Source organism: Oryctolagus cuniculus, chromosome 11 (assembly GCF_051225735.1).
Source record: "Oryctolagus cuniculus isolate XC-2025 breed Fujian yellow rabbit chromosome 11, ASM5122573v1, whole genome shotgun sequence".
Lineage (NCBI taxonomy): Eukaryota > Metazoa > Chordata > Mammalia > Lagomorpha > Leporidae > Oryctolagus > Oryctolagus cuniculus.
This window is the reverse complement of record NC_142877.1, coordinates 118,614,108-118,635,195: the sequence shown is the minus strand read 5'-3', so window position 1 is coordinate 118,635,195 and position 21,088 is coordinate 118,614,108. Positions and strand designations below refer to the sequence as shown.

Below are 21,088 nucleotides of genomic sequence, written 5' to 3'. Positions count from 1 at the left end.
ACGTCGGCAGGGCGATGCCGCACGCAGGTCCCGTGTAGCCGGGAGTGGGGGCGCAGAGAAGGCTTCCTTAAGGGCACCAGACAGTCCGTTAGAGGGTGAAGCTGCTGAGGGTTTTAAGAGACTTACGTGAAAGGCAGCACCGCGGAGAGAGATCTTCCATCTGCTGGTTCACTTCCCTCGACGGCCACCACAGCCAGACCGTGCCAGGCGCACGCCAGGAACCCACGACTCCATCTGGGTCTCCCCGTTTGTGCCAGGGGCCCGGCCACTTGGGGCCATCTTCCATTGCCTTCCCAGGCATATTAGCAAGGAGCTGAATCCGAAGCGAAACAGCTGGGATTCAGACCGGTGCTTTGATGTGGGACGCCAGCGTCACGGGGTGACCCAGCCCGCGGTGCCACAGTGCCAGCCCCAGGACTGGGCACTCTGAATCTTAAGCTACAGTTTGGAATGGTACTAATTGAAGAGACCACTAACAGTCTTTTTTTTTTTTAAGATTTGTTTTATTTATTTGAAAGGCAGAGTTACAGGGAGAGAGAGTGGGAAAGAGAGAGAGAGCGAGCGAGCGAGCGAGCTCCATCTACTGGCTCACTCCCCAAGGGGCTGCCACAGCCAGGGCTGGGCCAGGTCAAAGCCAGGAGCCAGGAGCTTCCTCCAGGTCTCCCATGTGGTGCAGGGCCAGGGACTTGGGCCATCCTCCCCTGCTTTCCCAGGTGCATTAGCAGGGAGCTGGATTGGAAGTGGAGCAGCTGGGGCTCAAGCCAGCACCCATATGGGACGCCGGCACTGCAGGCCACAACTTAACCTGCTATGTGACAGTGCCACCCCAAAAGTACTGTTGTGTAAGGCCACTGAATGAAAAATACCTCGGGGTTCAGTGAACTTTAAATCGAAGTTCTTACGGTGATGGGCTCTGGAGCTGCACAGCAGGGAGACTGTTGATGGGCTAGGTAGGGCGAGGTGGGCACTGGGCAGACGAACACGCACGCTCACGGGCACCGTGGTGGGTGTTTCCCGCATCAACATCGGTGTGTGACATTTCCAGGCGGACTGGAACCCGGACCAAGCGTGGAAGGCCTCAACGCCCCGGCAAAGGCCGCCCCAGGTACGACCCTCCGCCCCAGCTCCGTCCAGGACGTGAGTCAGGTCACGGTGTAGCCAGATCTCGGCCTGAGAGGGGCTGCTGTGTAGCAACTGGGTCGATGAACAGAGAAGGCCAAGGAGCCTGTGCGGCTGAGAGCCTGGAGCCACGGTCTACACCGCCCCCGCTTACTGGGGAGCTCAACGGGTCAGAGCGTCCACACCACCCCTGCTTACTGGGGGCTCGGTGGTCAGAGCGTCTACACTGCCCCCGCTTACTGAGGAGTTGAGTGATCAGAGCGTCTACACCACCCCCGCTTACTGGGGAGCTCAGTGGTCAGAGCGTCTACACTGCCCCTGCTTACTGGGGGCTCAGCAGTCAGAGCGTCTACACCGCCCCTGCTTACTGGGGGCTCAGTGGTTAGAGTGTCTACACCGCCCCCGCTTACTGGGGGCTCGGTGGTCAGAGCGTCTACACTGCCCCTGCTTACTGGGGAGCTCAGCGGTCAGAGCGTCTATACCACCCCCACTTACTGGGGAGCTGAGTGGTCAGAGCGTCTACACCGCCCCCGCTTACTGGGGAGCTGAGTGGTCAGAGTGTCTACACCACCCTCGCTTACTGGGGAGCTGAGTGGTCAGAGCGTCTACACGAACCCCGCTTACTGGGGGCTCAGCAGTCAGGGCGTTCACACCGCCCCCGTGTTCTTCTCTCAGATTTTAGGATAGGTGAACTAGTACTGAACTGTTGGTTACCGGGGATTCTCTGAAGTGGACGCTCACTGGGAAGTAGCTGCTTGGGCGAGAGGCGGCGCAGCTCTTAGAAGCCGGCTCTGGCCGGAGGGATGGGCAGGCCGTGCCCACGCGGGGCGCGTCCCCAGTGCCGCGCTGGGCGGAAGTTCCCCTCTGGCTGCCGTGGTGTGTGCTGTGTCCCCTACAGCGCACTCTCAGCTCCTAAGGAGAAGCGAGGCCTTGTGCTGGCTGTCGCCAAACCGGATCCTATAACAGCGCGGGCGCCGCGACTCGGGGCTGCCGGTCTCCCGGAGCTCGCCTGCTGCTTCCGCGCCACGTTAGGCAGCGCTGAGCTAGCGGAGCGCTGTCCGTCCTCACTGGCCCACGCGCGGGGTCTGTGTGAGTGGGGGAGGGCTCCGGCCGCGGCTCCCCTGTGCGCGGGGCTGGTGGCGCGCGGTTCTGAGAGCAGAGCTTCCCGGGAGGGTTAGGGTTAGGGTTAGCCGCAGTCTGCAGTCGGGGGCGGGCAGGCCCGAGAGCGCCGAGCCCGGCCAGCGGAGAAGGCGGCCCGCGCTGGCGACGCACGGCCCGGGAGCCCGGCCAGCGGAGGTGGCGGCACGGGGCGGTGTGGAGAGAGGCACGGGGCGGTGTGGAGAGAGGCGCGGGGCGGTGTGGAGAGAGGCGCCGGAGCTTTCTGACGGGCTGATGCTGGTTTTATTTTTTGGCAGAGGCGCCCTCTCTCATCAAAAAGAAGCCAAATCAAGCTAAAAGAGGAGTGAGTATTATTCATAAAATATCGGGTACTGTGGCTTTTCAAGCCAAAAAGTCCCTCTGTCAGGTTAATTTATTTGCATTTTTAAAATGTTGAGCCGTAGCCTAAGTGTGGCTTTGACCAAGAGTCCTATGTTTCGTTCAGTGCGATGAATGTTCTAGAATGAGTGTTTAACGTTTCTTCTGCCGCAGAAACCTTTAGAAAGTGCGCCTGCCCCCGCCCCGGCCCGGCCCTGTGTCCGTGTGGGCACTGAGGCCCCGACCCCACAGCACCGCGTGGGGCGCCCTGAGCGGCGCCGGCGGCAGGGCCTGGGTTTGATCCCGGCTCCGCCGCCGTCCGGCTGTGTGGTCTCGGCCAGGTCACCTAGGCCGCGTGACCTCGGTGTCCACGTCTGGGAACTGGGCAGAACAGGGGTGAGGCGCCGGCGGATCGGGAGCCTCAGCAGGTGGGCCCGACCGGACTGTAACCTCTCTTCCAGCTCGGGGCCAAAAAGGGAAGCTTGGGAGCCCAGAAACTGGCGAGTTCGTGCTTCGAGGACATTGAAAAGCAAGCTCGGGCTGCCGACAAGAGGAAGGAGCAGGAAGACGGGGCCAGGGCGGCACCCAAGGAGGAGTCCATGTGAGTCTGACTGCTACAGTCCGCCAGCTCCAGGACCGCCTGGGAGTGTGCACGCGTGTGCATGCGTGTGCACGCGTGTGCATGTGTGTACACGTGTGTGTGTGTGCGTGCAGAGTGATGCTGTGGAAACTTCTGTTGTAAGGGAGGAGACCCGTGGTGAGGGTGGAGCCGGTGTCAGTGAGAGAGGGAGGGAGAGAGGGAGGGAGAGAGAGAGAGAGCGCGCGTCTCGGGGAAACACAAACGGAAACCGCAGTGAGACAGCACTGCACGGCCACGAGGGCGGCTGCCACGGAAAGGAGCAGACGGGCGGAGCTGGAGGCGCAGGCCCGGGAGGGTGTACGAGGGTGCCGGGAAAAACCGTTTGGCGGTCCCTTTAAAAGCCAAACGTACAGTTGCCGCGTGGCCCAGCAAGTCCGTGCCTGGTGTGCTCTCGAGAGACTGGCGTGACGTGCGTCCACACGAGCACCCACACGTGGCCACTCACGGCAGCATCCCCAGACACCCAAAGCAGAACAACCCCGATGCCCATCCGCTGATGACGGTAACGTGCGGCCTGGCCACACGTGAGCCGTCACCCAGCCGAGAGGCGTCACCCAGCCGAGAGGCGTCACCCAGGCGAGAGCCGTCACCCAGCCGAGAGGCGTCACCCAGCCGAGAGCCGTCACCCAGCCGAGAGGCGTCACCCAGCCGAGAGGCGTCACCCAAGATGCTCATGTGAGGAAGAGGCCGCTCCGCGCCCACTCGCCGCGCCCACGCCTGTGACAGGTGCAGGCCGGGGCGGGCCTGGTGCTGCCAGACACCCTCAGGGCTGCTTGGAGGAGCTGCGGTAGAAACCCCCCAACATGGCCCCCTGCCCGACGTGGTGCTGAGCCAGTGCCGGGGCAGCATTTGTGGCAAAGCGCACAGCCGGGAGCTGGCAGCTGCGGCCCAGGGCGCGGGTTCCTCGAGCGAGTCGAGGCAGCGAGTCAGGGCTCTGAGCTGGAGGGGAGCGTGCGTGGGCAGCTCGCAGCGGCTCTGCTGGCGCACAGTGCCGCGGCCTCCTGTGGCGGTGCGTTCCCTTGGCAATGGCAGGGGTGGGCCCAGGCTGTCCGGCTCAGGGGTAGACTGGGGGTTTGTTTCTGAGCTCCTGTGAAGCTGTGAGAAGCGAGGCTGGCCTGGGGATGTTACCCACGTTAGCCACAGGGTCACGAATCCTCATCACTGGGGCCTCTCACCCTCACTTACTCCCCTAACTTCATTAAGTTAAAAACCGTTTTTTAAAGATTTCTTTATTTGAAAGGCAGAGTTAGAGAGATGGGGAGAGACCAAGATCTTCTATCTGCTGGTTCACCCCTCAAATGTCCACAACGGCCAGGACTGGGCCAGATGGAAGCCAGGAGCCTGGAACTCCATGTGGGTCTCCCACATGGGTGCAGGGGCCCAGGCACTTGGGCCATCTTCTGCTGCTTTCCTAGACACATTAGCAGGGAGCCGGATCAGAAGTGGAACAGCTGGGACTTGAACCGGTGCCCACATGGGATGAGACCTTGGGGCCCCATAAAGTGAACATTGAAGGCACGGGGGTAAAGGGACTCCGCTTCCCTGGAATCAAATCCCAGCTCCTCCGCCTCAATCCAGCTCTCTGCTGTGGCCTGGGAGGACAGAAACGACAGCCCAAGCACGTGGGCCCTGCACCCGTGTGGGGGACCTGGATGGGGCTCCTGGCTCCTGGCTTCCAGCTGTTGCTGGTGTTTGAGGAGTGAACCAGTGTGTGGAAGATTCTCTCTCTGAGATGGAAGGATGGGTGGATGGATGGGTGGGTGGATAGATGGATGGGTGGATGGGTAGATGGGTGGATGGATGGATGGGTAGATGGATGGATGGATGAGTGGATGGATAGGTAGATGGGTGGGTGGATGGGTGGGTGGATGGGTGGGTGGGTGGATGGGTGGGTGGGTGGATAGATGGATGGGTGGATGGGTAGATGGGTGGATGGATGGATGGGTAGATGGATGGATGGATGAGTGGATGGATAGGTAGATGGATGGGTGGATGGGTGGGTGGATGGGTGGGTGGGTGGATGGGTGGGTGGATGGATGGTGGATGGATGGTGGGTGGATGGATGAGTGGGTGGATAGGTGGATGGATGGGTGGATGGGTAGATGGGTGGATGGGTGGATGGATGGGTGGGTGGATGTGTGGATGGGTGGATGGGTGGGTGGATGGGTGGGTGGATAGGTGGATGGGTGGGTGGATGGGTGGGCGTGGATGGATGGGTGGGTGGATGGATGAGTGGGTGGATAGGTGGATGGGTGGGTGGATGGGTGGGTGGATGGGTGGGTGGATGGGTGGGTGGGTGGATGGATGGGTGGATGGGTGGGTGGATGGGTGGATGGGTGGATGGGTGGATAGGTGGGTGGATGGGTGGGTGGGTGGATGGATGGTGGGTGGATGGGTGGAAGGATGGGTGGATGGATGGGTGGGTGGGTGGATGGGTGGGTGGATAGATGGATGGGTGGGTAGATGGATGGAAGGATGGGTGGATGGATGGGTGGGTGGATGGATGGATGGGTGGTGGGTAGATGGGTGGATGGGTGGGTGGGTGGGTGGATGGATTGATGGATGGATGGATGGGTGGATGGATGAGTGGGTGGGTGGATAGATGGATGGGTGGGTGGGTGGATGGATGGATGGATGGATGGGTGGATGGGTGGGTGGATGGGTGGGTGGATGGATGGGTGGGTGGATGGGTCGATGGGTGGGTGGGTGGATGGATGGGTGGATGGATGGGTGGGTGGATGGATGGTGGATGGGTGGATGGGTGGGTGGGTGGATAGGTGGATGGGTGGGTGGATGGGTGGGTGGATGGGTGGGTGGGTGGATGGATGGTGGGTGGATGGGTGGGTGGATGGGTGGGTGGATGGATGGGTGGATGGATGGGTGGGTGGATGGGTGGGTGGATGGATGGGTGGGTAGATGGATGGAAGGATGGGTGGATGGATGGGTGGGTGGATGGATGGATGGGTGGTGGGTAGATGGGTGGATGGGTGGGTGGGTGGATGGATTGATGGATGGATGGATGGGTGGATGGATGAGTGGGTGGATAGATGGATGGGTGGGTGGGTGGATGGATGGGTGGGTGGATAGATGGATGGGTGGGTGGGTGGGTGGATGGGTGGGTGGATGGGTGGGTGGATGGATGGATGAGTGGGTGGATGGATGGATGGGTGGATGGATGAGTGGGTGGATGGGTGGGTGGGTGGATGGGTGGATGGATGGGTGGATGGATGGGTGGATGGGTGGGTGGATGGGTGGGTGGCTGGATGGATGAGTGGGTGGATGGGTGGGTGGGTGGATGGGTGGATGGATGGGTGGATGGATGGATGGATGGGTGGATGGGTGGGTGGGTGGATGGGTGGGTGGATAGATGGATGGGTGGGTGGATGGATGGATGGGTGGATGGGTGGATGGGTGGATGGATGGATGGGTGGGTGGGTGGATGGATAGATTGATGGATGGGTGGATGGGTGGGTGGATGGATGGGTGGGTGGATGGATGGATGGATAGGTGGGTGGGTGGGTGGATGGGTGGGTGGGTGGGAGGGTGGGTCGATAGATAGATAAATGGAGTAAATGGTTAAAAGGGGGAGAAAACTGTCCAGGATAGTCTGTAAAGATCAGGAAAGATCAGCGGCTGCCACGCTCGGGAGGAGAGGGAGCGAGAGTGTCTGCTGTTAGACGTGGAGTTTCTTTTCAGGCTGAGAACTTTCTGGAATTAGGTAGTGGTGACAGTGCCATAACCTTGTGACTGTACTGGAAACGCCTGAGCTTAACCGGGTGAATTTGCCACCGGAATTACGTCTCAGTCACGGAAAAGGCGGCGCGCACAGCCCTGCTGGACTCGCTGCTGGGTCCCAGGGGTCCGATGGCAGGCTGCGGCTCTGGCGCCGTCTCCGGCGGTTTTGAGCCTGGGTCTTGGAGGGGAGGAGGGAGGAGGAGGAGTGTAAGAATGAAGGGGGGTGATGGCACTGGCACGGGATTGTCAGGGTGGAGGGGCTGCAGTGAGCACCCGGCTGGGCTGGGGTCACCTCCCACCCAGGTGCCGGGGCGAGGGTTGCGGCTCAGGAAGGTGAGGGGGGCTGGGCGTCACACGGGAAGGTGGGGGGCTCCAGGGAGGCGGGAGGTAGGGAGAATTGGGAGGCCCTTGAGAGGTGTTTGTTGTGTTGGAAACGGCAGAGCAGTGTGGCCGCCCCGGAGCCGCGTGCGGCCGGGTGTCCGAGCGGGGAAGAGGGGAGGTGCCGGCAGCCGGGGGAAGGGCAGCTTCCTCTCTGTTGTTTTCTGTGTGCAGTTCATTTTTACGGTGCTTTATCTTTACATCTACAAGCGTACTTCTAAAGGTTCACGGGGAAATGGAAAAAGACAAGTTTTGTGCAACAGAATCTTAAAAGCCATGTGTAGTTTTCCCCATAATATGCGTTTTCCATGAACTTTTTTTTCTTTTTTTGGACAAGCAGAGTTAGTGAGAGAGAGAGAAAGGTCTTCCTTCTGTTGGTTCACTCCCCAAATGGCTGCTACGGCCGGCACTGCGCCGATCCGAAGCCAAGAGCCAGGTGCTTCCTCCTGGTCTCCCATGCAGGTGCAGGGCCCAAGCACTTGGGCCATCCTCCACTGCACTCCCGGGCCACAGCAGAGAGCTGGACTGGAAGAGGAGCAACCGGGACAGAACCCGGAGCCCCAACCGGGACTAGAACCCGGGGTGCCAGCGCCACAGGTGGAGGACTAGCCAAGTGAGCCGCGGCACCGGCCTCCATGAACTTTTTTTAAAAAGATTTTATTTATTTATTTGAGTTGTAGAGTTACAGACAGAGAGAGGAAGAGAGAGAGGTCTTCCATCCACTGGTTCACTCCTCAGATGGCCACAATGGCCGGAGCTGTGCTGATCTGAAATCAGGAGCCAGGAGCTTCTTCTGGGTCTCCCACGTGGGTGCAAGGGCCCAAGGACTTGGGCCATCTTCTACTGCTGTCCCAGGCCACAGCAGAGAGCTGGATTGGAAGAGAAGCAGCCAGGACTTGAACCCACACCCATATGGGATGCCGGCACTGCAGGCGGAAGATTAACCTACCGCGCCACAGTGCCAGCCCTTCCATAAACTTTTTGAAGACCCCCCTTATGCAGGATTTCAAAAGTTTTTGCACCAAAATAAACTGATGTTTTAATTCCATTCTCCAAGAACTTCTGGAATCCGTCAGCCCGAGTTCCTGCCGCCCGTGTGGTGGAGGCACTGCCGACACCAGCCTGTGAGGGCTTGAAGGGCTGCACGGGGCTCACTGGGGCACGGCGGTGGACACACTGCGCACCCAGTCAGCGTCCCCTCTCCCCGGCTGAGGACCGGGGAGGGGAGCCCAGCTAACCCGCAGGCACCAGGTATTTCTCCTTGCTGTTGGGTTCTCAGAACACAGGGGGCAGCACTGAACCATTTTTGGATGAAACACTTGGAAGTGATTTTGTACAGTTGATTTTGGGTTCTCACAGACTTGTAGTTTCTCCCACCCAGCTGGGTTGCTGACCCTGGGCAACGGGGAAGGCAGGTCCGAGTGGGGGGGTGTTTGGGAACAGGCCCTGTCCAGGTGGCTCCGGCTGCAGGCTCTCCCAGGCAGGAACCAGATGTGGTCACAGGAGGTGGGAGAGAGAGAGGCGGCAGCCCGAGTGCCACGGTTAGAAGGCGGCACTCGCCCAAATCAGCGTAGCTAAGGGGGGGGGGTGCAGAGCAGGGGTCGTGAACTCGGCTTGGGGAGCCGGGCTGGCTGCTGCCTACTGCTGGGAACAGCCGCGCGGCTCTGCCCGGGTCGGGGTCTGCGCCCAGACCTGCGGCACCAGGGCCGCGCCGCTCAGAGCAGGTGCTCGGGCTCATCCTCAGCAGGGGAAGGCTCGTCTCCAGGTGACCCTCCCAACGGCTGAAAATGAGGGTCTCGCCGCTCCTGAGCCGCCGGGCCATTGCTGGGTGCTGCCCCGCCGGCTGTGAAACCGCTGGGGCTGAGCGCGGTGGCAGGAAGGGCAGGGTGGGGCCTGGCTGCCCAGGACGGCCCAGCAAGGGTTCCTGATTCTCGCTCCGCCCTGCTTCCCGGAGCCTGGACGCCCCCGCCAGGCGTCCTGGGAGGGAGACCCATCCCCGTCTCCGTGTCTTGGAAGGGGAACTTTCTCACCGTCGGCCGCTCACCCCTGGAGGGCCCATCCAGGACAGATAATGATACCTGAGGGAGAGCTACGGCTCAGGGCCTGGGCAGCTACTGTAGTCACGCGGTCCCGGCTGCCGCAGGGTCAGCGGCGAGACACCCGCGGCCTCCGCCCAATCAGAGCCCTTCTCCCTGGACTCACGGGGAAGCCGGGGCGGAGCGTGGTGTCCGCAGGTGGCAGGTGCAGAGCACACGGGGCCTGGTCTGGCCTCCGGGCGAGGTCTGAATAAGGCGTGGGTCGTCCTTTATCTCTGAGGCTCCGCAGAGGACAGAGGCGGAGAGGAGGGGTGGCGTCCGGGTGGGTGTTGCCTGCTGAGGACTGAAGCGGCCGTAACCTGATCTGTGTGATACTGTGAAAGCCAAGTGCAGCATAGGACGCACGGAAGGACTCGTGCCCGACCTAAGGGCGGAGACAGCACAGCAAGCTTACTGATCTTCCCGGAGAGACGGTCGTTCCCGGATGACGCGGAGGTGTGCTTATTATCACTGTGCCGTGTTTGCAAAGCGTTCACGGCATTGTCCAGGATTTCATGAAGTTCTCGATGCCTTAGAGATGCTTGTAGGGCCGGCGCTGTGGCGTAGCGGGTTAATCCTCCACCTGCAGTGCCGGCATCCCATGTGAGTACCAGTTCGAGTCCCAGGTGCTCCACTTCCAATCCAGCTCTCTGCTGTGGCCTGGGAAAGCAGTAGAAGATGGCCCCAGTCCTTGGGCCCCCGCACCCACTTAGGAGACCTGGAAGAAGCTCCTGGCTCCTGGCTTTAGGTTGGCCCAGCTCCAGCTGTTGCAGCCATCTGGGGAGTGAACCAGTGGATGGAAGGCTTCTCTGGTGTCTCTCCCTCTGTCACTCTACCTCTCAAATAAATAAGTAAATAAATAAATCAAAGAAAGAAAGGAAGGAAGGAAGGAAGGAAGGAAGGAAGGAAGGAAGGAAGGAAGGAAGGAATCCTCGTGGGTTAGATCTGCCATTTGCAGGGCCCTGAGGTGGTGCTGTCTTACCGCTGCTACTGCTCCTAGAGGTTCAGGTTTCTTCTATTTTTTTTTTTTTAAGATTTGTGTATTTATTTGAGAGGCAGAATTACAGACAGAGAGAGGGAGAGACAGAGAGAGCGAGAGAGAGAGGTCTTCTATCCGCTGTTCACTCCCTAGTTGGTTGCAATGGGCAGAGCTGGGCGGATCCGAAGCCAAGAGCTAGGAGCTTCCTCCAGGTCTCCCATGTGGGTGCAGGGGCCCAAGGACTTGGGCCATCTTCTGCTGCTTTCCCAGGCCACAGCAGAGAGCTGGATCAGAAGTGGAGCAGCTGAGACTCGAACCGGTGCCCAATGGGATGGCAGCTCTGCAGGCAGAGGTTTAGCCTACTATGCCCCAGCGCCAGCCCCATAGACGGTGCATTTTTGGGAGCGGGGGTAAGGACAGTGTTTCATGCGGCCTCCGCTGGGCTCATGAGCTGCGGCAGGTGTTTGATAAAGGGAAGGCCAGGGAGTGACTGGCAGTGCTGGAGACGCCGTGACTGTGTCTGGCTGTCCTGCGTCACTGCCCTGGATGCCTGGCTGTGCAGGGACCACGGAAAATCCTGGTGTAAACAGAGGGATCCTTTCACAATTATACCCTCTCCTTAGTTCATCTCTCTATAAAATCGAGTTTGCATGCGTGTGCTGGGATCTTGGAGGAGGCCGGTGAGAGCGAGTGCGCGCTGCAGCCAGCGCAGGTGGGGAGGAGCGGTAGAATACCATCGCAGTGAGACGTCCTGCCTGCTGCCGGCCAGGCTGCCGGCGTGGAATGACAGGCCCCGTCCCTGAACGTGAGCCGCGTTGGGCTCAGCAGCCCAGTGTCCACGAGCCCACTCAAATCTTAGTGTCCCCTCGAGAAAGCCAGCAGGGGAGAAGCTGTCTGCACGGCTGTCGAAGCAGAAAGCAGCCTGAAGCCACCCGGTTCATCCAGCGCTGTTGGCGGGGACCCTGGGAGGTGCACGCAGCTCGCGGCGTGTGGTTGCTAACAAGAACCAGAGGCGAGAGCTAACAGAGGGGCCTTGCTCTCTCTGGCAGCGTCTCGTCACTGCGCTTGGCCTACAAGGACCTTGAGATTCAAATGAAGAAAGAGGAGAAGATGAACTTGAGCGGGAAAAAGAGAGCCGAATCGGAGAGACTGGGCATGGGCTTTGGAACCTGCAGAAGGTACGTGCGCTCTGCCTCCGTGTGTGTGTGGGGGGGGGAGGCCAGCACGCTGCCTGTGCATGCCCTGCCTGGGGGCCGCGTGGATTGCAGCCGTAGGTGTTGACCTGCCGTGGCTTCCCTTCCTCGACTGTTTTTTGCCTTAGTGTTCAGTTTAGTGTGAAAAAGTCCACCCTTGGTTCTTAGGAAACGGGAAGAGACCTGGCTTGTTGTTACACGCACACCAGAATGGATGCCACAGCTGTAACCAGTGTGCAGAGCACTTTTACGTTCACGAAAAATGGAATTGAAAAATGTTCATTTTAGTACAAAAAAAATCCTGTGAGACCCATGCACAGTGGTTTTAATCTCACGCATTTCCACAGACCTTCTGTGTGGGCATGCATTTCCAAGCATTGCTGCACTGGGGCCCGTGCTGTGGACGGTGGGGTGGACCGCCGCCCTGGGATGCCGGCATCCCTGCCGGGGTGCCCGTTTGAGACCCGGCTGCTCCACTTCTAGTGCAGCTCCCTGCTAGCGCTCCCGGGAAGGCAGCGGAGGCTGGCCCAAGCGCTTGGGCCCTGCACCCCCGGGAGACCCAGATGGAGCGCCTGGCTCCCAGCCTCGGCCTCACCCAGCCCCAGTTGTGGCAGCCATCTGGGAAGTGAACCGGCAGATGGGAGATTGCTTTGTCTGTCTGTCTGTCTGTCTCTTTCTCTCTATCATTGTACCTTTCAAATAAATAAGTCCTTAAGAATATCTTTGAATTCTAGCCTCCATGACGTCTTGGAAGTCCTTTGTAGGTAACTAACTGCTTTGTGGCATCACAGTCACTGCAGAGTTAACAGTTTGCAAAGCTTATGCCAAAAATAAGCTGATGCGTGTGGTCCTCTCCCACCGGGGATTCGCTTTGCTGGGTTACACACTGACACATCCGTCCCTTGCTGCTGGCGCAGACGCTGTCTCTGTTCTCTGCAGTGGCGTTTCACATTCAGTGACCACGGACATGCAGACCATAGAGCAGGAGTCGCCAGTCCTGGCAAAGCCACGGAGAAAGTACACCGACGACAGCGACGACTCCTACTTCACTTCCGGCTCAAGGTAACCCGTGAGACGCCGGCGCCCACACGCGGTTCTGGAACGGAGCGACCTGGGTGGGTCCGTTTGCCGACCGGCACCCGCAGCAGATGGGCTGGCTCCAGGGCCACCTTCAGCATCAAGGTCGGGGAGACTGGACGTGAGCGCTTGCTGACCTGACGAGGAGGGGTGACAGCGCCAGCCCTGGGAGCTGGGGTCGGAGGGAGGAGAGATGCGCTTATCTGTAGGGTGAACTCGGGCGCTGCGCAAAGCCCCAGGGATCCGCATCTTCTGTGACCTCTTGACACGCGGGAGCCGGGGGCTGCCTCTCCCATGGGCCTCCTCCCTGGTGCTCCAGGAAGCCTGGGTGACAGTGTCCTCTACCACCTTGGCTGAGACCGGAGCCCTGGCCCCCGCCCCCCCCCCCAGCTTCCTGAACTCTGCCTCGAGCATGCCGCTGTGGGGCTGGGCTGTCCCTCCACCTGAGATGTCGTCTGCTGACACGGCGCCGCGCTGTCTGTTTTTATTAGGGGTCCAGTGGACCCCGCCCATCGAACTCTGTCCCGCCCGCTGCCGTTGGTCAAAGGTTTCCCTATAAACACACCAGGCCAAGGCTGGCCCGAGCCCTGCCATCTGAGCAGTAGACTGACCCTGAGGGTCAGCGTCTCCCCTGAGAGCTCGCAAACCAGGTCAAGTTCACCTCAAGGTCGAGACCGAGAGCGTCTCAGGGTGACCTGCAGCTCTGTGCCCGGCTCCAGGAGGGGCTAGACGGCATCGTGGCATCGCTTCCATTCGGCGTGGTCAGCTGAGGGGGGTGACCCCGGGACGCCCCACGGGTGGGGTCAGCGCCCCTGGCCGGGCAGCTTCACTTCTCAGAGCTGCAGGCCTGCCTTACGCTGGGGTCCTAGATGGCCCTCAGGTCTCCAGGGCTTAGCCCAGTGACCATTCGTCTCTGTCCACACGACAGCGGGGCCGGCGGGGACTGTCCCATCCTGTCTTCTGTGTTGCCCACGCTGGTGGACGGCTCCCCTGCTCCGACTGCAGGCCTTGGAAGCGTGGCAGCTGTGTCCGGGGGTCCCTCGGGGGGCGGGGAGGTGCGGGCAGGGTCTCTGAACCCCGCGTGCCCGCGCTCACACAGGTACTTGGACGAGCCGCCGGAGCTGAGGGGTAGCTCTTTCTCCAGCTGGGACGACAGCTCCGATTCCCCCTGGAAAAAGGAGAGCAGCAGAGACGTGGACACGGTGCTCAAGGCCAGCGGCTACGCAGACAGGTACGGCGCCCGGCTGTGCCACGCGTGCCGGCCTCGGCGCGGCAGGCAGCGATGTTGCGCCGCCGTCCTCGAGAGCATTCTTGTCACTTAAACACGGGGCTCTGCCACGGACGAGTGTGACCTCTCCCCGACGTGGCCCCGGGGCGCGGGGTGGCCCGTCTCCGAGGTTCCACTGTCCCCCCATTCGAAGGCGCTCCCTAGACAGTGAAATCCTCCTTTTGGAGGTCACAGTTGCACAGGTTTTGACAAGATCTGCAGTCACGTGGCTGCCACCAACTCCGAGACACAGAAGGGTCGGCTACCCCCAGCCCCTCCCCCAACCCCTTCCCAGAATGCCAGGAAAGTGGAGCCGGGCTTTCCCGGCCTCTGGCCGCCGCTTTCACAGAGATTCTGTGAAGATGGCCTGTGGGCTCCCTCCCTCTGCTGCTGCGGGTGTGTGTGTGTGTGTGTGTGTGCGAGTGTGTGTGTGTCCGTACCGCCGCCACAGGCCTGTGTGTGTGTGTGTATGTGTGTGTGCAGGTGTGTGTGTGTGTCCGCACCCCCACCGCAGGCGTGTGTGTGTGTGTGTGTGTGTGTGTCTGCACCCCTGCCGGGGGACCCTGTGATGGCCTGGCGGCTCCTCCTCCTTGTTTCACGTTTTACACCGCCTGTGAAGCGAGCATCCTACATGGGTGCCAGTTCAGCTCCCGGCTGCTCGCACTTCCGATCCAGCTGCCTGCTAATGGCCTGGGAGAGCTGTGGAGGGTGGCCCGGGTGCTTGGGCCCCTGCACCCATGTGAGAGACTCGAATGAAGCTTCGGCTCCTGGCTTCAGCCTGGCCCAGCCCTGGCTGGTGCAGGTATCTGGGGAGTGAACCAGCAGGTATCAGATTTCTCTGTCTGCCTGTGGGTGTGTGTCTGTCTCTTCTTTAAGATTTACCTATTTATTTTGAGAGTCAGTTACAGAGAGAGGAAGAGACGGAGATCTTCTGTCTGCTGGTTCACTCCCCAGATGGCCCCAGCAGCCAGCGCTGGGCCAGGCTGAAGCCAGGAGCTCCATCCAGCTCCCATGTGAGTGGCAGGGGCCAAGCACTTGGGCCATCTTCTGCTGCTTTTCCTAGGCCATTAGTAGGGAGCTGGATTGGAAGTAGAGCAGCCAGGACTCGAACTGGTGCCTCTATGGGATGCCAGTTTCATGGGTGGTACCTTTACCTGCTACGCCACGATGCTGGCTGGCCTTTTCTCTCTCCCTGTCCGTGTGTCTCGCTGTCTCTCTGAGCATTTCAAGTAAAATGAAAATAAATAAATAAATACCAATAAAATAAGGTGGGGGTGGGTGGGGGTTTGGCCTGGCAGCTAAGATCGCTTCCCGCGTGGGAGGGCCTGGGCTGCTCACCCCTGCTCCCGCCTCTGGCCCTGCTCCTGCGCACCCTGGGAGGCAGCAGCGATGGCTGAGACCTGGGTGGGGTCACGTGCTCCCAGCTCTGCCTCCCGGCCCAGGGACATCGCAGGCAGGGGGGGGTGGGTGGGAATGGATGGGAGTGTGTGTGCTCTCTCCCTCTGTCTCTCTCTGTCTCTGTCTCTCTCAAATAAACTTGTGTAAGGACGTAGAGCAGGTGTGTGACGCGTGTGCGCTGAACGAGACACACGGGTGCCTCCCCTCCGGGTAATCCCGCCTCTGGCCGTCTTCAACCGTAGCCCCGCCGCTCGCCGCAAGCCAGACTGTGAGCCCCTGGACCACACGGACGAGGCCCAGAGGAAGTTCGGCAACGTCAAGGCCATTTCATCAGACATGTACTTTGGGAGACAAGCCCAGGCTGATGTAAGGGGCCCCGGAGGGTGGGGGGGGGAGTGCGGGGGGGGGGCAGGCGCCGAGGGAGGGGGAGGGGCTCAGCGGCTGCCGCTTTGCGTCGGTCAGTCCTAACTGAGCTAAGTGAAATCGTAGATGTGTTTGTGGAGGGTAAGTGTGTTTATTTGGGGGCTGCTACCTCTTTTGGGGGGCCTGGCCGGGGTGAGATGCGGGGGGACAGCTGCAGGGGTACCCTCCTGCCCCAGTGCTCGCGGGCCCAGCTCCGGAGGGCCAGGAGTGGCTGCCTCTCCGCCGCACCGACAGCTCTGTCCACCCTTACGAGGGCAGAGCTGCCTCTCGGCGCTCGCCGACCCCCGGACCCCGCCTTGTTCTAAAGCCGCTGACGCCACGGGTCACTGGGACAGCAGGGTGGCGGCCGCGGCGCTGGCCCGGGCCGGCTCAGCCTCACTGCGCACCCCGTCCCCCCAGTACGAGACCAGGGCGCGGCTGGAGAGGCTCTCGGCCAGCTCGGCCATCAGCTCGGCGGACCTGTTCGAGGAGCAGAGGAAGCGGCCGGCAGGTGAGGCGGCAGGGGTGGGGCTCCCTGCCGGGAGTGTAGCGGCCACGGTCTGATGCCCGCGTCCACCGGGAGTCAGGGAGAGCGCAGCTGCCGTGCGTGCCGCCATGGGGTGAGTGGGCGGCCAGCGGCTCCCTCACAAGGCTGCGGGGGGTGTGAGGTAGCACAGGCCCAGTGCCGCCTGGTCCGGGTCAGGCTGCGGCGGGGCCTTGTGGGCACCGAGGGTGGGCAGAGCGACGGAGGCAAGGACTTCGCCAGCATCTGTCTGGGGGCAGAGGGAGAGGAGCGCCCACCTCCCTGCCCGTCCTGAGGCCAGACCCCAGGAGCGAGGCACCTGGTGTCCCAGGGCTGGGGGGCCTCAGCGCAGACCCCTCGGGGACCGTCCGGAGCCGCCTTGGCTCTGTGTGCACCTGTGCGTCCCCACGCTGGCCTGGGCTGCTCTCCGCCAGGCCCTGTGATGGACACTGCAGGGGCCACTGCCTCGGCGGTCATTCTAGGAGAGCCGATGGGAGGGGGCGCTCAGGAGGCGGCGTTCGGGGCCTGGCACCCTCGGCAGCCCTGGAGGAGCCGGCTTGGTCCCCGGGAGGCCCTGCTAAGCAGCCCGGCAGCCTGGGGCCTTTCAGCCAGACAGCAGCCGGCTTGTGAGTGCAGAGAGGAACGGCACCACCGGTGGTCTCGTCCCGCCATGCCAGGGTCTGGGGAGGTTGGGGTGCCCGTGCGGCCCTGGGGTGCAGGGGGCACTGGCAGCTGGCTGCTGCGGCGCGCCGGAGCCCTCTGGCCCGGCGGCACCTGCTGGGGCAGGCTGTGTGCTGCAGAGGTGGCCAGGGCCCGGGTCAGAGTGGCCAGGACTCACACCTCGGCGGGCGGGGGGCTGCCCTGGTCTCAGCAGAGGGGGCGTCGCCCGAGGGCACTTCCTGGCACTGACTCCTCGGGTGCAGGTGTGGGCCCCGGGCCATGCTGGCAGCTCCTAGCCCCCAGGTCCTGGCCCTTTGTCAGGGCCTGGGACCACCGCTGGTGAGAGGGCCTGGCACCTAGGGAGGGTTCCTCCCCTCACCCACTGCAAACTGAGATGGAGACCAGGGCCGCCGCTCCTGCATCTGCCAGGGCTCACCCCTCCCGGGAAACGCCCTGGAGGAAGGAGTTTGCGGAGCAGAGCGTGCTTTAGGGCAGGCCTTCCTGGGGAGGGGCCGCTGAGTGAGCCGCACGTGTCAGTGCCCCGGCCGGCCCGGTGGGCGGCCCTGCAGGGGGCGCCACCCGGGAGAGCCCCCTCCCCGCGCCTGTCAGGGGTCCCTGCCACCCCAGTAGCCCCGGAACAGCAGGGGCTTCTCTCCTTTATGTGTCTGTGAGCTCGGGGTGGGGGGTTGGATGGGTCAGGCATGAGTCACCTGTACACCCCGTGGAGGGAGGGGGCAGGGGCTGTCCTGAAACCAGTGGCAGCCCACTTCTGCTCACTGAGTGCTTGCCTCCCAGCCTTGGTAAGTCCGAGCCCAGAGAGGGTGAGCTACTTCCCCAGAGGCGCATAGCTGGCAGTGCGGTGCGGGGACTTGAACCCGTGGAGGTGTTCAGCCGCTGTCCTAGACCTTGTGGCCACAGCTGCTGCCCGGGCGGGAGTGGGGGGGACACTGTGAGTGCCCGGCAGGCTGTGCTGAGCCAGCGCCGCTCCTGTGTGTGCAGGGAGCTACAACCTGTCCAGCGTGCTGCCCAGCGCCCCCGATATGGCGCAGTTCAAGCAGGGCGTGAGGTCCGTGGCTGGGAGGCTGTCCGTCTTCGCCAACGGGGTCGTGACCTCCATTCAGGTCAGTGGGCAGGGCTGGAGCCCGGCGGGGGTGGAGGGGCAACCCCGCTGAGCCTCCCGGGGCGGGGGGGGGGATGCCCAGACACTGTCCCCTGCCGCACCAGCCCCCAGGCTCCAGACCGCGGCAGTGCGGGGGAGGGGGCGGCCAGCGGGCTCCTGGCCGCGGGGGCGCGCGTGACGGCCCTGCTTCTCTCCAGGACCGCTACGGCTCCTAGTGCCGACCGGACGAGGCCCCTCCGAGGAAGCAGCGCCGCGAGGACGCCCCGGGGGCTCCGCGGCCGTGCTGCTGCCGTCCCGCCGGGCAGACGCTGGGCTCTGATTCTTCCTGATTCTTTGGAGAAATTTCTGTTGTTGATGTAGTAGAAGCTTTGTTCTAATTCTGTTCCGTGTCCCTTCCTGCACACGCCCAAGCCGGCCCCTGCGATTCCGTAGCTGGGGCCTGGAGGCGCCGGCTCCCCCTCCCGCCGAGGGGCCCCCAGAACCAGGGCCGGGCCGAGGCGAGCGGGACTCGGCACACGCATCTTGTAAGGGGGCCTAGAATAAAACCCAAGCCCGAAGCCGCTGGTGTCCACTTTGACAGATGTGCGTCGCGTTAGAGCCGCCCGCCCCTCTGCAGATGGTCTGCGTGGTACGGTCTGAAATTCAAGGACAGGTTCAGGAGCGCTTTCAGCCAACCTAAGGCGCTGTGTCGCCACGGGAATGATCCCTCCGGACAGGGTGTCGCGTGTGAGTCCGTGAGAAGCCTAAGACGAGACTTCGCTCGCAGACGGGGAGGGCGCGGGGTGGGGAGCAGCCACAGGAGCCCCGCCACCGCACCTGGCTGGTTTTGTGACTATTGACCTTGAGCTTGGTTTCCAAGAAGTCCGAGAGTGAGTAAGTCAGGGAAGAGACAGCGCCACCGCATCCTGCCCCGCGGCGAGGCGTGTGAAGCTGGCTGAACCAGCGAAGTTGTGCCTCTTTCTTAAAAGCTCGCATTGTAGACTCCCGCGCACAATAAACCGCGCAGGCCGCGCACCTGCTTGGTCTCATGCACGCTTTTGGAAGAATTCATTGCAAACCAGGGCTCCGCCTGACGTGGGGACGGTGTCTGCGGCCGGGGTCACCCGAGGCCCCCTGAAGTATGCCAGCGCCGTGCACCGCAGGGCGGGCGGGGCTGGACCCTCTTCTTCCCCAAGGCCTGGGGTGGTCTCGGCAGTGGGTGGCCCCTCGCTGCCCGCTCACCCCTGCTCTTTCCCCGCGTGGGCGCCAGGCCTGTGGGCTGTATGACCTCCTCCAAAGCCTCACCCCAGGTCACAGGGGGTCAGGGGAAGGAGGGCTCCTAACAGTGCCCCAGGAGCCACGCTGAGCCCCTGGGGTCCCACTGCATCCCAGTCCTCTCGGGGCAGGGCCTCGCAGGCAGCCTGGGCGGCCAGGTCCCCCGGCCTTGCTGTTGGTCTCCTGTAGCCATTTCCCGTGGGCTGTGGGTGACACGGATCCCCGAGGCCGGGCTGGGCCCAGGATGTCCCTGACCCTGCCAGGAAGAGGGGCTAGGAGAGCAAGGGCGGCTTTTGTCCTCTTTCAGGAGGTAAAGGAGGGAGCTCTGAGCCCGCAGAGGCCAAGGCGTCCGGCCCCAGGGAAGCTGGGTCCCTACACCGTGGGGTTCAGAGAAGCCCCCTCTCCAGGCCCCTTCCCAGCAGGACCCCAGCCCGGGCACCAGCCCTTGTCCCCGCCCCGGCCTGGCTCAGACACGCCCACCTGCCCCCACCCCCCGCCCCGCCCCAGGTGCCACCCAGATGGCCTGTCAGAGCCTGGCCCCACACCCGGGCTCTGTCTCCAAGTAGGCCCCTCCCCTCCCCAGGCAGCCCCACCCTTGCTCACTGGTCTGGGGATTCCCCGTGTGCCCCCCCCCCGCACTGCTGCTCTGACCCCCCCAACCCTGCTCCGGTCCCTTCTGCTGCCACCCACACGCTCTGGGAGTTGGATGATTGTCCCCCTCATCCCAAGGAGGTGGCTGTCAGTACGCAGTGGTCACAAATGTCACCCGCGTCACCCACGTAGCGTGCCTGGCACACAGGAGGTTCTCAGGAAAAAAAATAAGTAATTTGTCTGAGAGGCAGAGAAAGACTGAGGGCTCCTAGCCACTGCTTCACTTCCCGAGTGCTCAGACCGGCTGGAGCTGGCCCGAGGCTAAGCCAGGAGCCCAGGGCTCCATCTGGGTCTTGCACGATGCGGGCAGGGGCCCAAGCACTCGAGCCAGCAGCACGGCCCCTGGGTCTGCATTAGCAGGAAGCTGGAGTGAGGAGGCAGAGCTGGGAGCGGACCCCTGCCACCCAGCGAGTACGTGGGATGAAGGACTCCCTGCTCCTGCCCCTGGGCGGGGGCGGGAGAAGATGCTGGAGGAAGGGGCGGCTCCGGGCGGAGACCCACCCAGGGCTCTCTGCCAGCGCCCCGCCCCTGCGCTAGCCACTGGTCCCGCCGGGCAGCCCCAGCAGCCACGAACATCCAGGTGGTCTGGGGGTGCCCAAGTGGCAACCTCGGGGTGCCTGCCATGGTGGGTAGTGGCTTTGCCGCAAGACGGGGGTGCAGACACCCCGGCCCTGGGCTCTGCAGCTGCAGCCGCAGCGGGGACTGGGGTGACCGTGGCCCAGAGCCAGGCACGAGGAGCCCAGCCTGCTCCAGTGAGCGCTGGAGCCAGCTCTGCTCCCTTTGGTCAAGGTCACGGGCTCAGAGGCCCAGGTGTGCACGGTGTCCTGGGGTCGATTTTCAAAGGACTCCGTGCTCCTCCCCCCGCCCCCGCCCTGCTCCCCGCCCTGTGTTTACAGACTTCCGGCCCTGGCCTGCTGGTCTGGGCTCTCCTCCGATTCCTCTACCTGGCTGCAGTGCTGGGCCCAGTGAGGCAGCCGGAGTCCTACTGGGGTGTGGGACGGAGAGCATGAGCCCAGCCCCACCCCACCCTGCACCAACACGACCTCCCTCCCCCAGCCTCCCATTCCTCCCTCTGCCCTGTGGCCTTCCCCTGCCAGGGGTCAGCTGGGCCCTGTCTGCACCACACAGCCCCGACAGGAGT

General features: G+C 62.6%; 1 protein-coding gene and 1 long non-coding RNA gene across 3 annotated transcripts in view; one reads left to right on the top strand and one right to left on the bottom strand.

Moving 5' to 3' along the window:
* ARFGAP3 (ARF GTPase activating protein 3) overlaps positions 1-18,599 on the top strand; it is a 41,013-nt gene extending 22,414 nt beyond the window's left edge. For both annotated transcript variants that reach the window (XM_070052997.2, XM_089307681.1), the window contains exons 7-16: positions 1,046-1,105; positions 2,535-2,581; positions 3,057-3,196; positions 11,452-11,580; positions 12,535-12,657; positions 13,772-13,903; positions 15,580-15,703; positions 16,160-16,250; positions 17,922-18,043; positions 18,240-18,599. In XM_070052997.2, coding sequence (XP_069909098.1) covers positions 1,046-1,105; positions 2,535-2,581; positions 3,057-3,196; positions 11,452-11,580; positions 12,535-12,657; positions 13,772-13,903; positions 15,580-15,703; positions 16,160-16,250; positions 17,922-18,043; positions 18,240-18,257 — 986 coding nt within the window. In that variant the 3' untranslated portion in view covers positions 18,258-18,599. The remainder of the gene's footprint in view (positions 1-1,045; positions 1,106-2,534; positions 2,582-3,056; positions 3,197-11,451; positions 11,581-12,534; positions 12,658-13,771; positions 13,904-15,579; positions 15,704-16,159; positions 16,251-17,921; positions 18,044-18,239) is intronic.
* Positions 7,990-9,745, bottom strand: LOC149123649 (uncharacterized). Its single transcript, XR_016216361.1, has 2 exons — positions 9,551-9,745; positions 7,990-8,217 (listed from the first exon to the last, which is right to left on the bottom strand). It is a non-coding gene; the product is annotated as an uncharacterized LOC149123649 (long non-coding RNA).
* Positions 18,600-21,088: the final 2,489 nt, after the last annotated feature.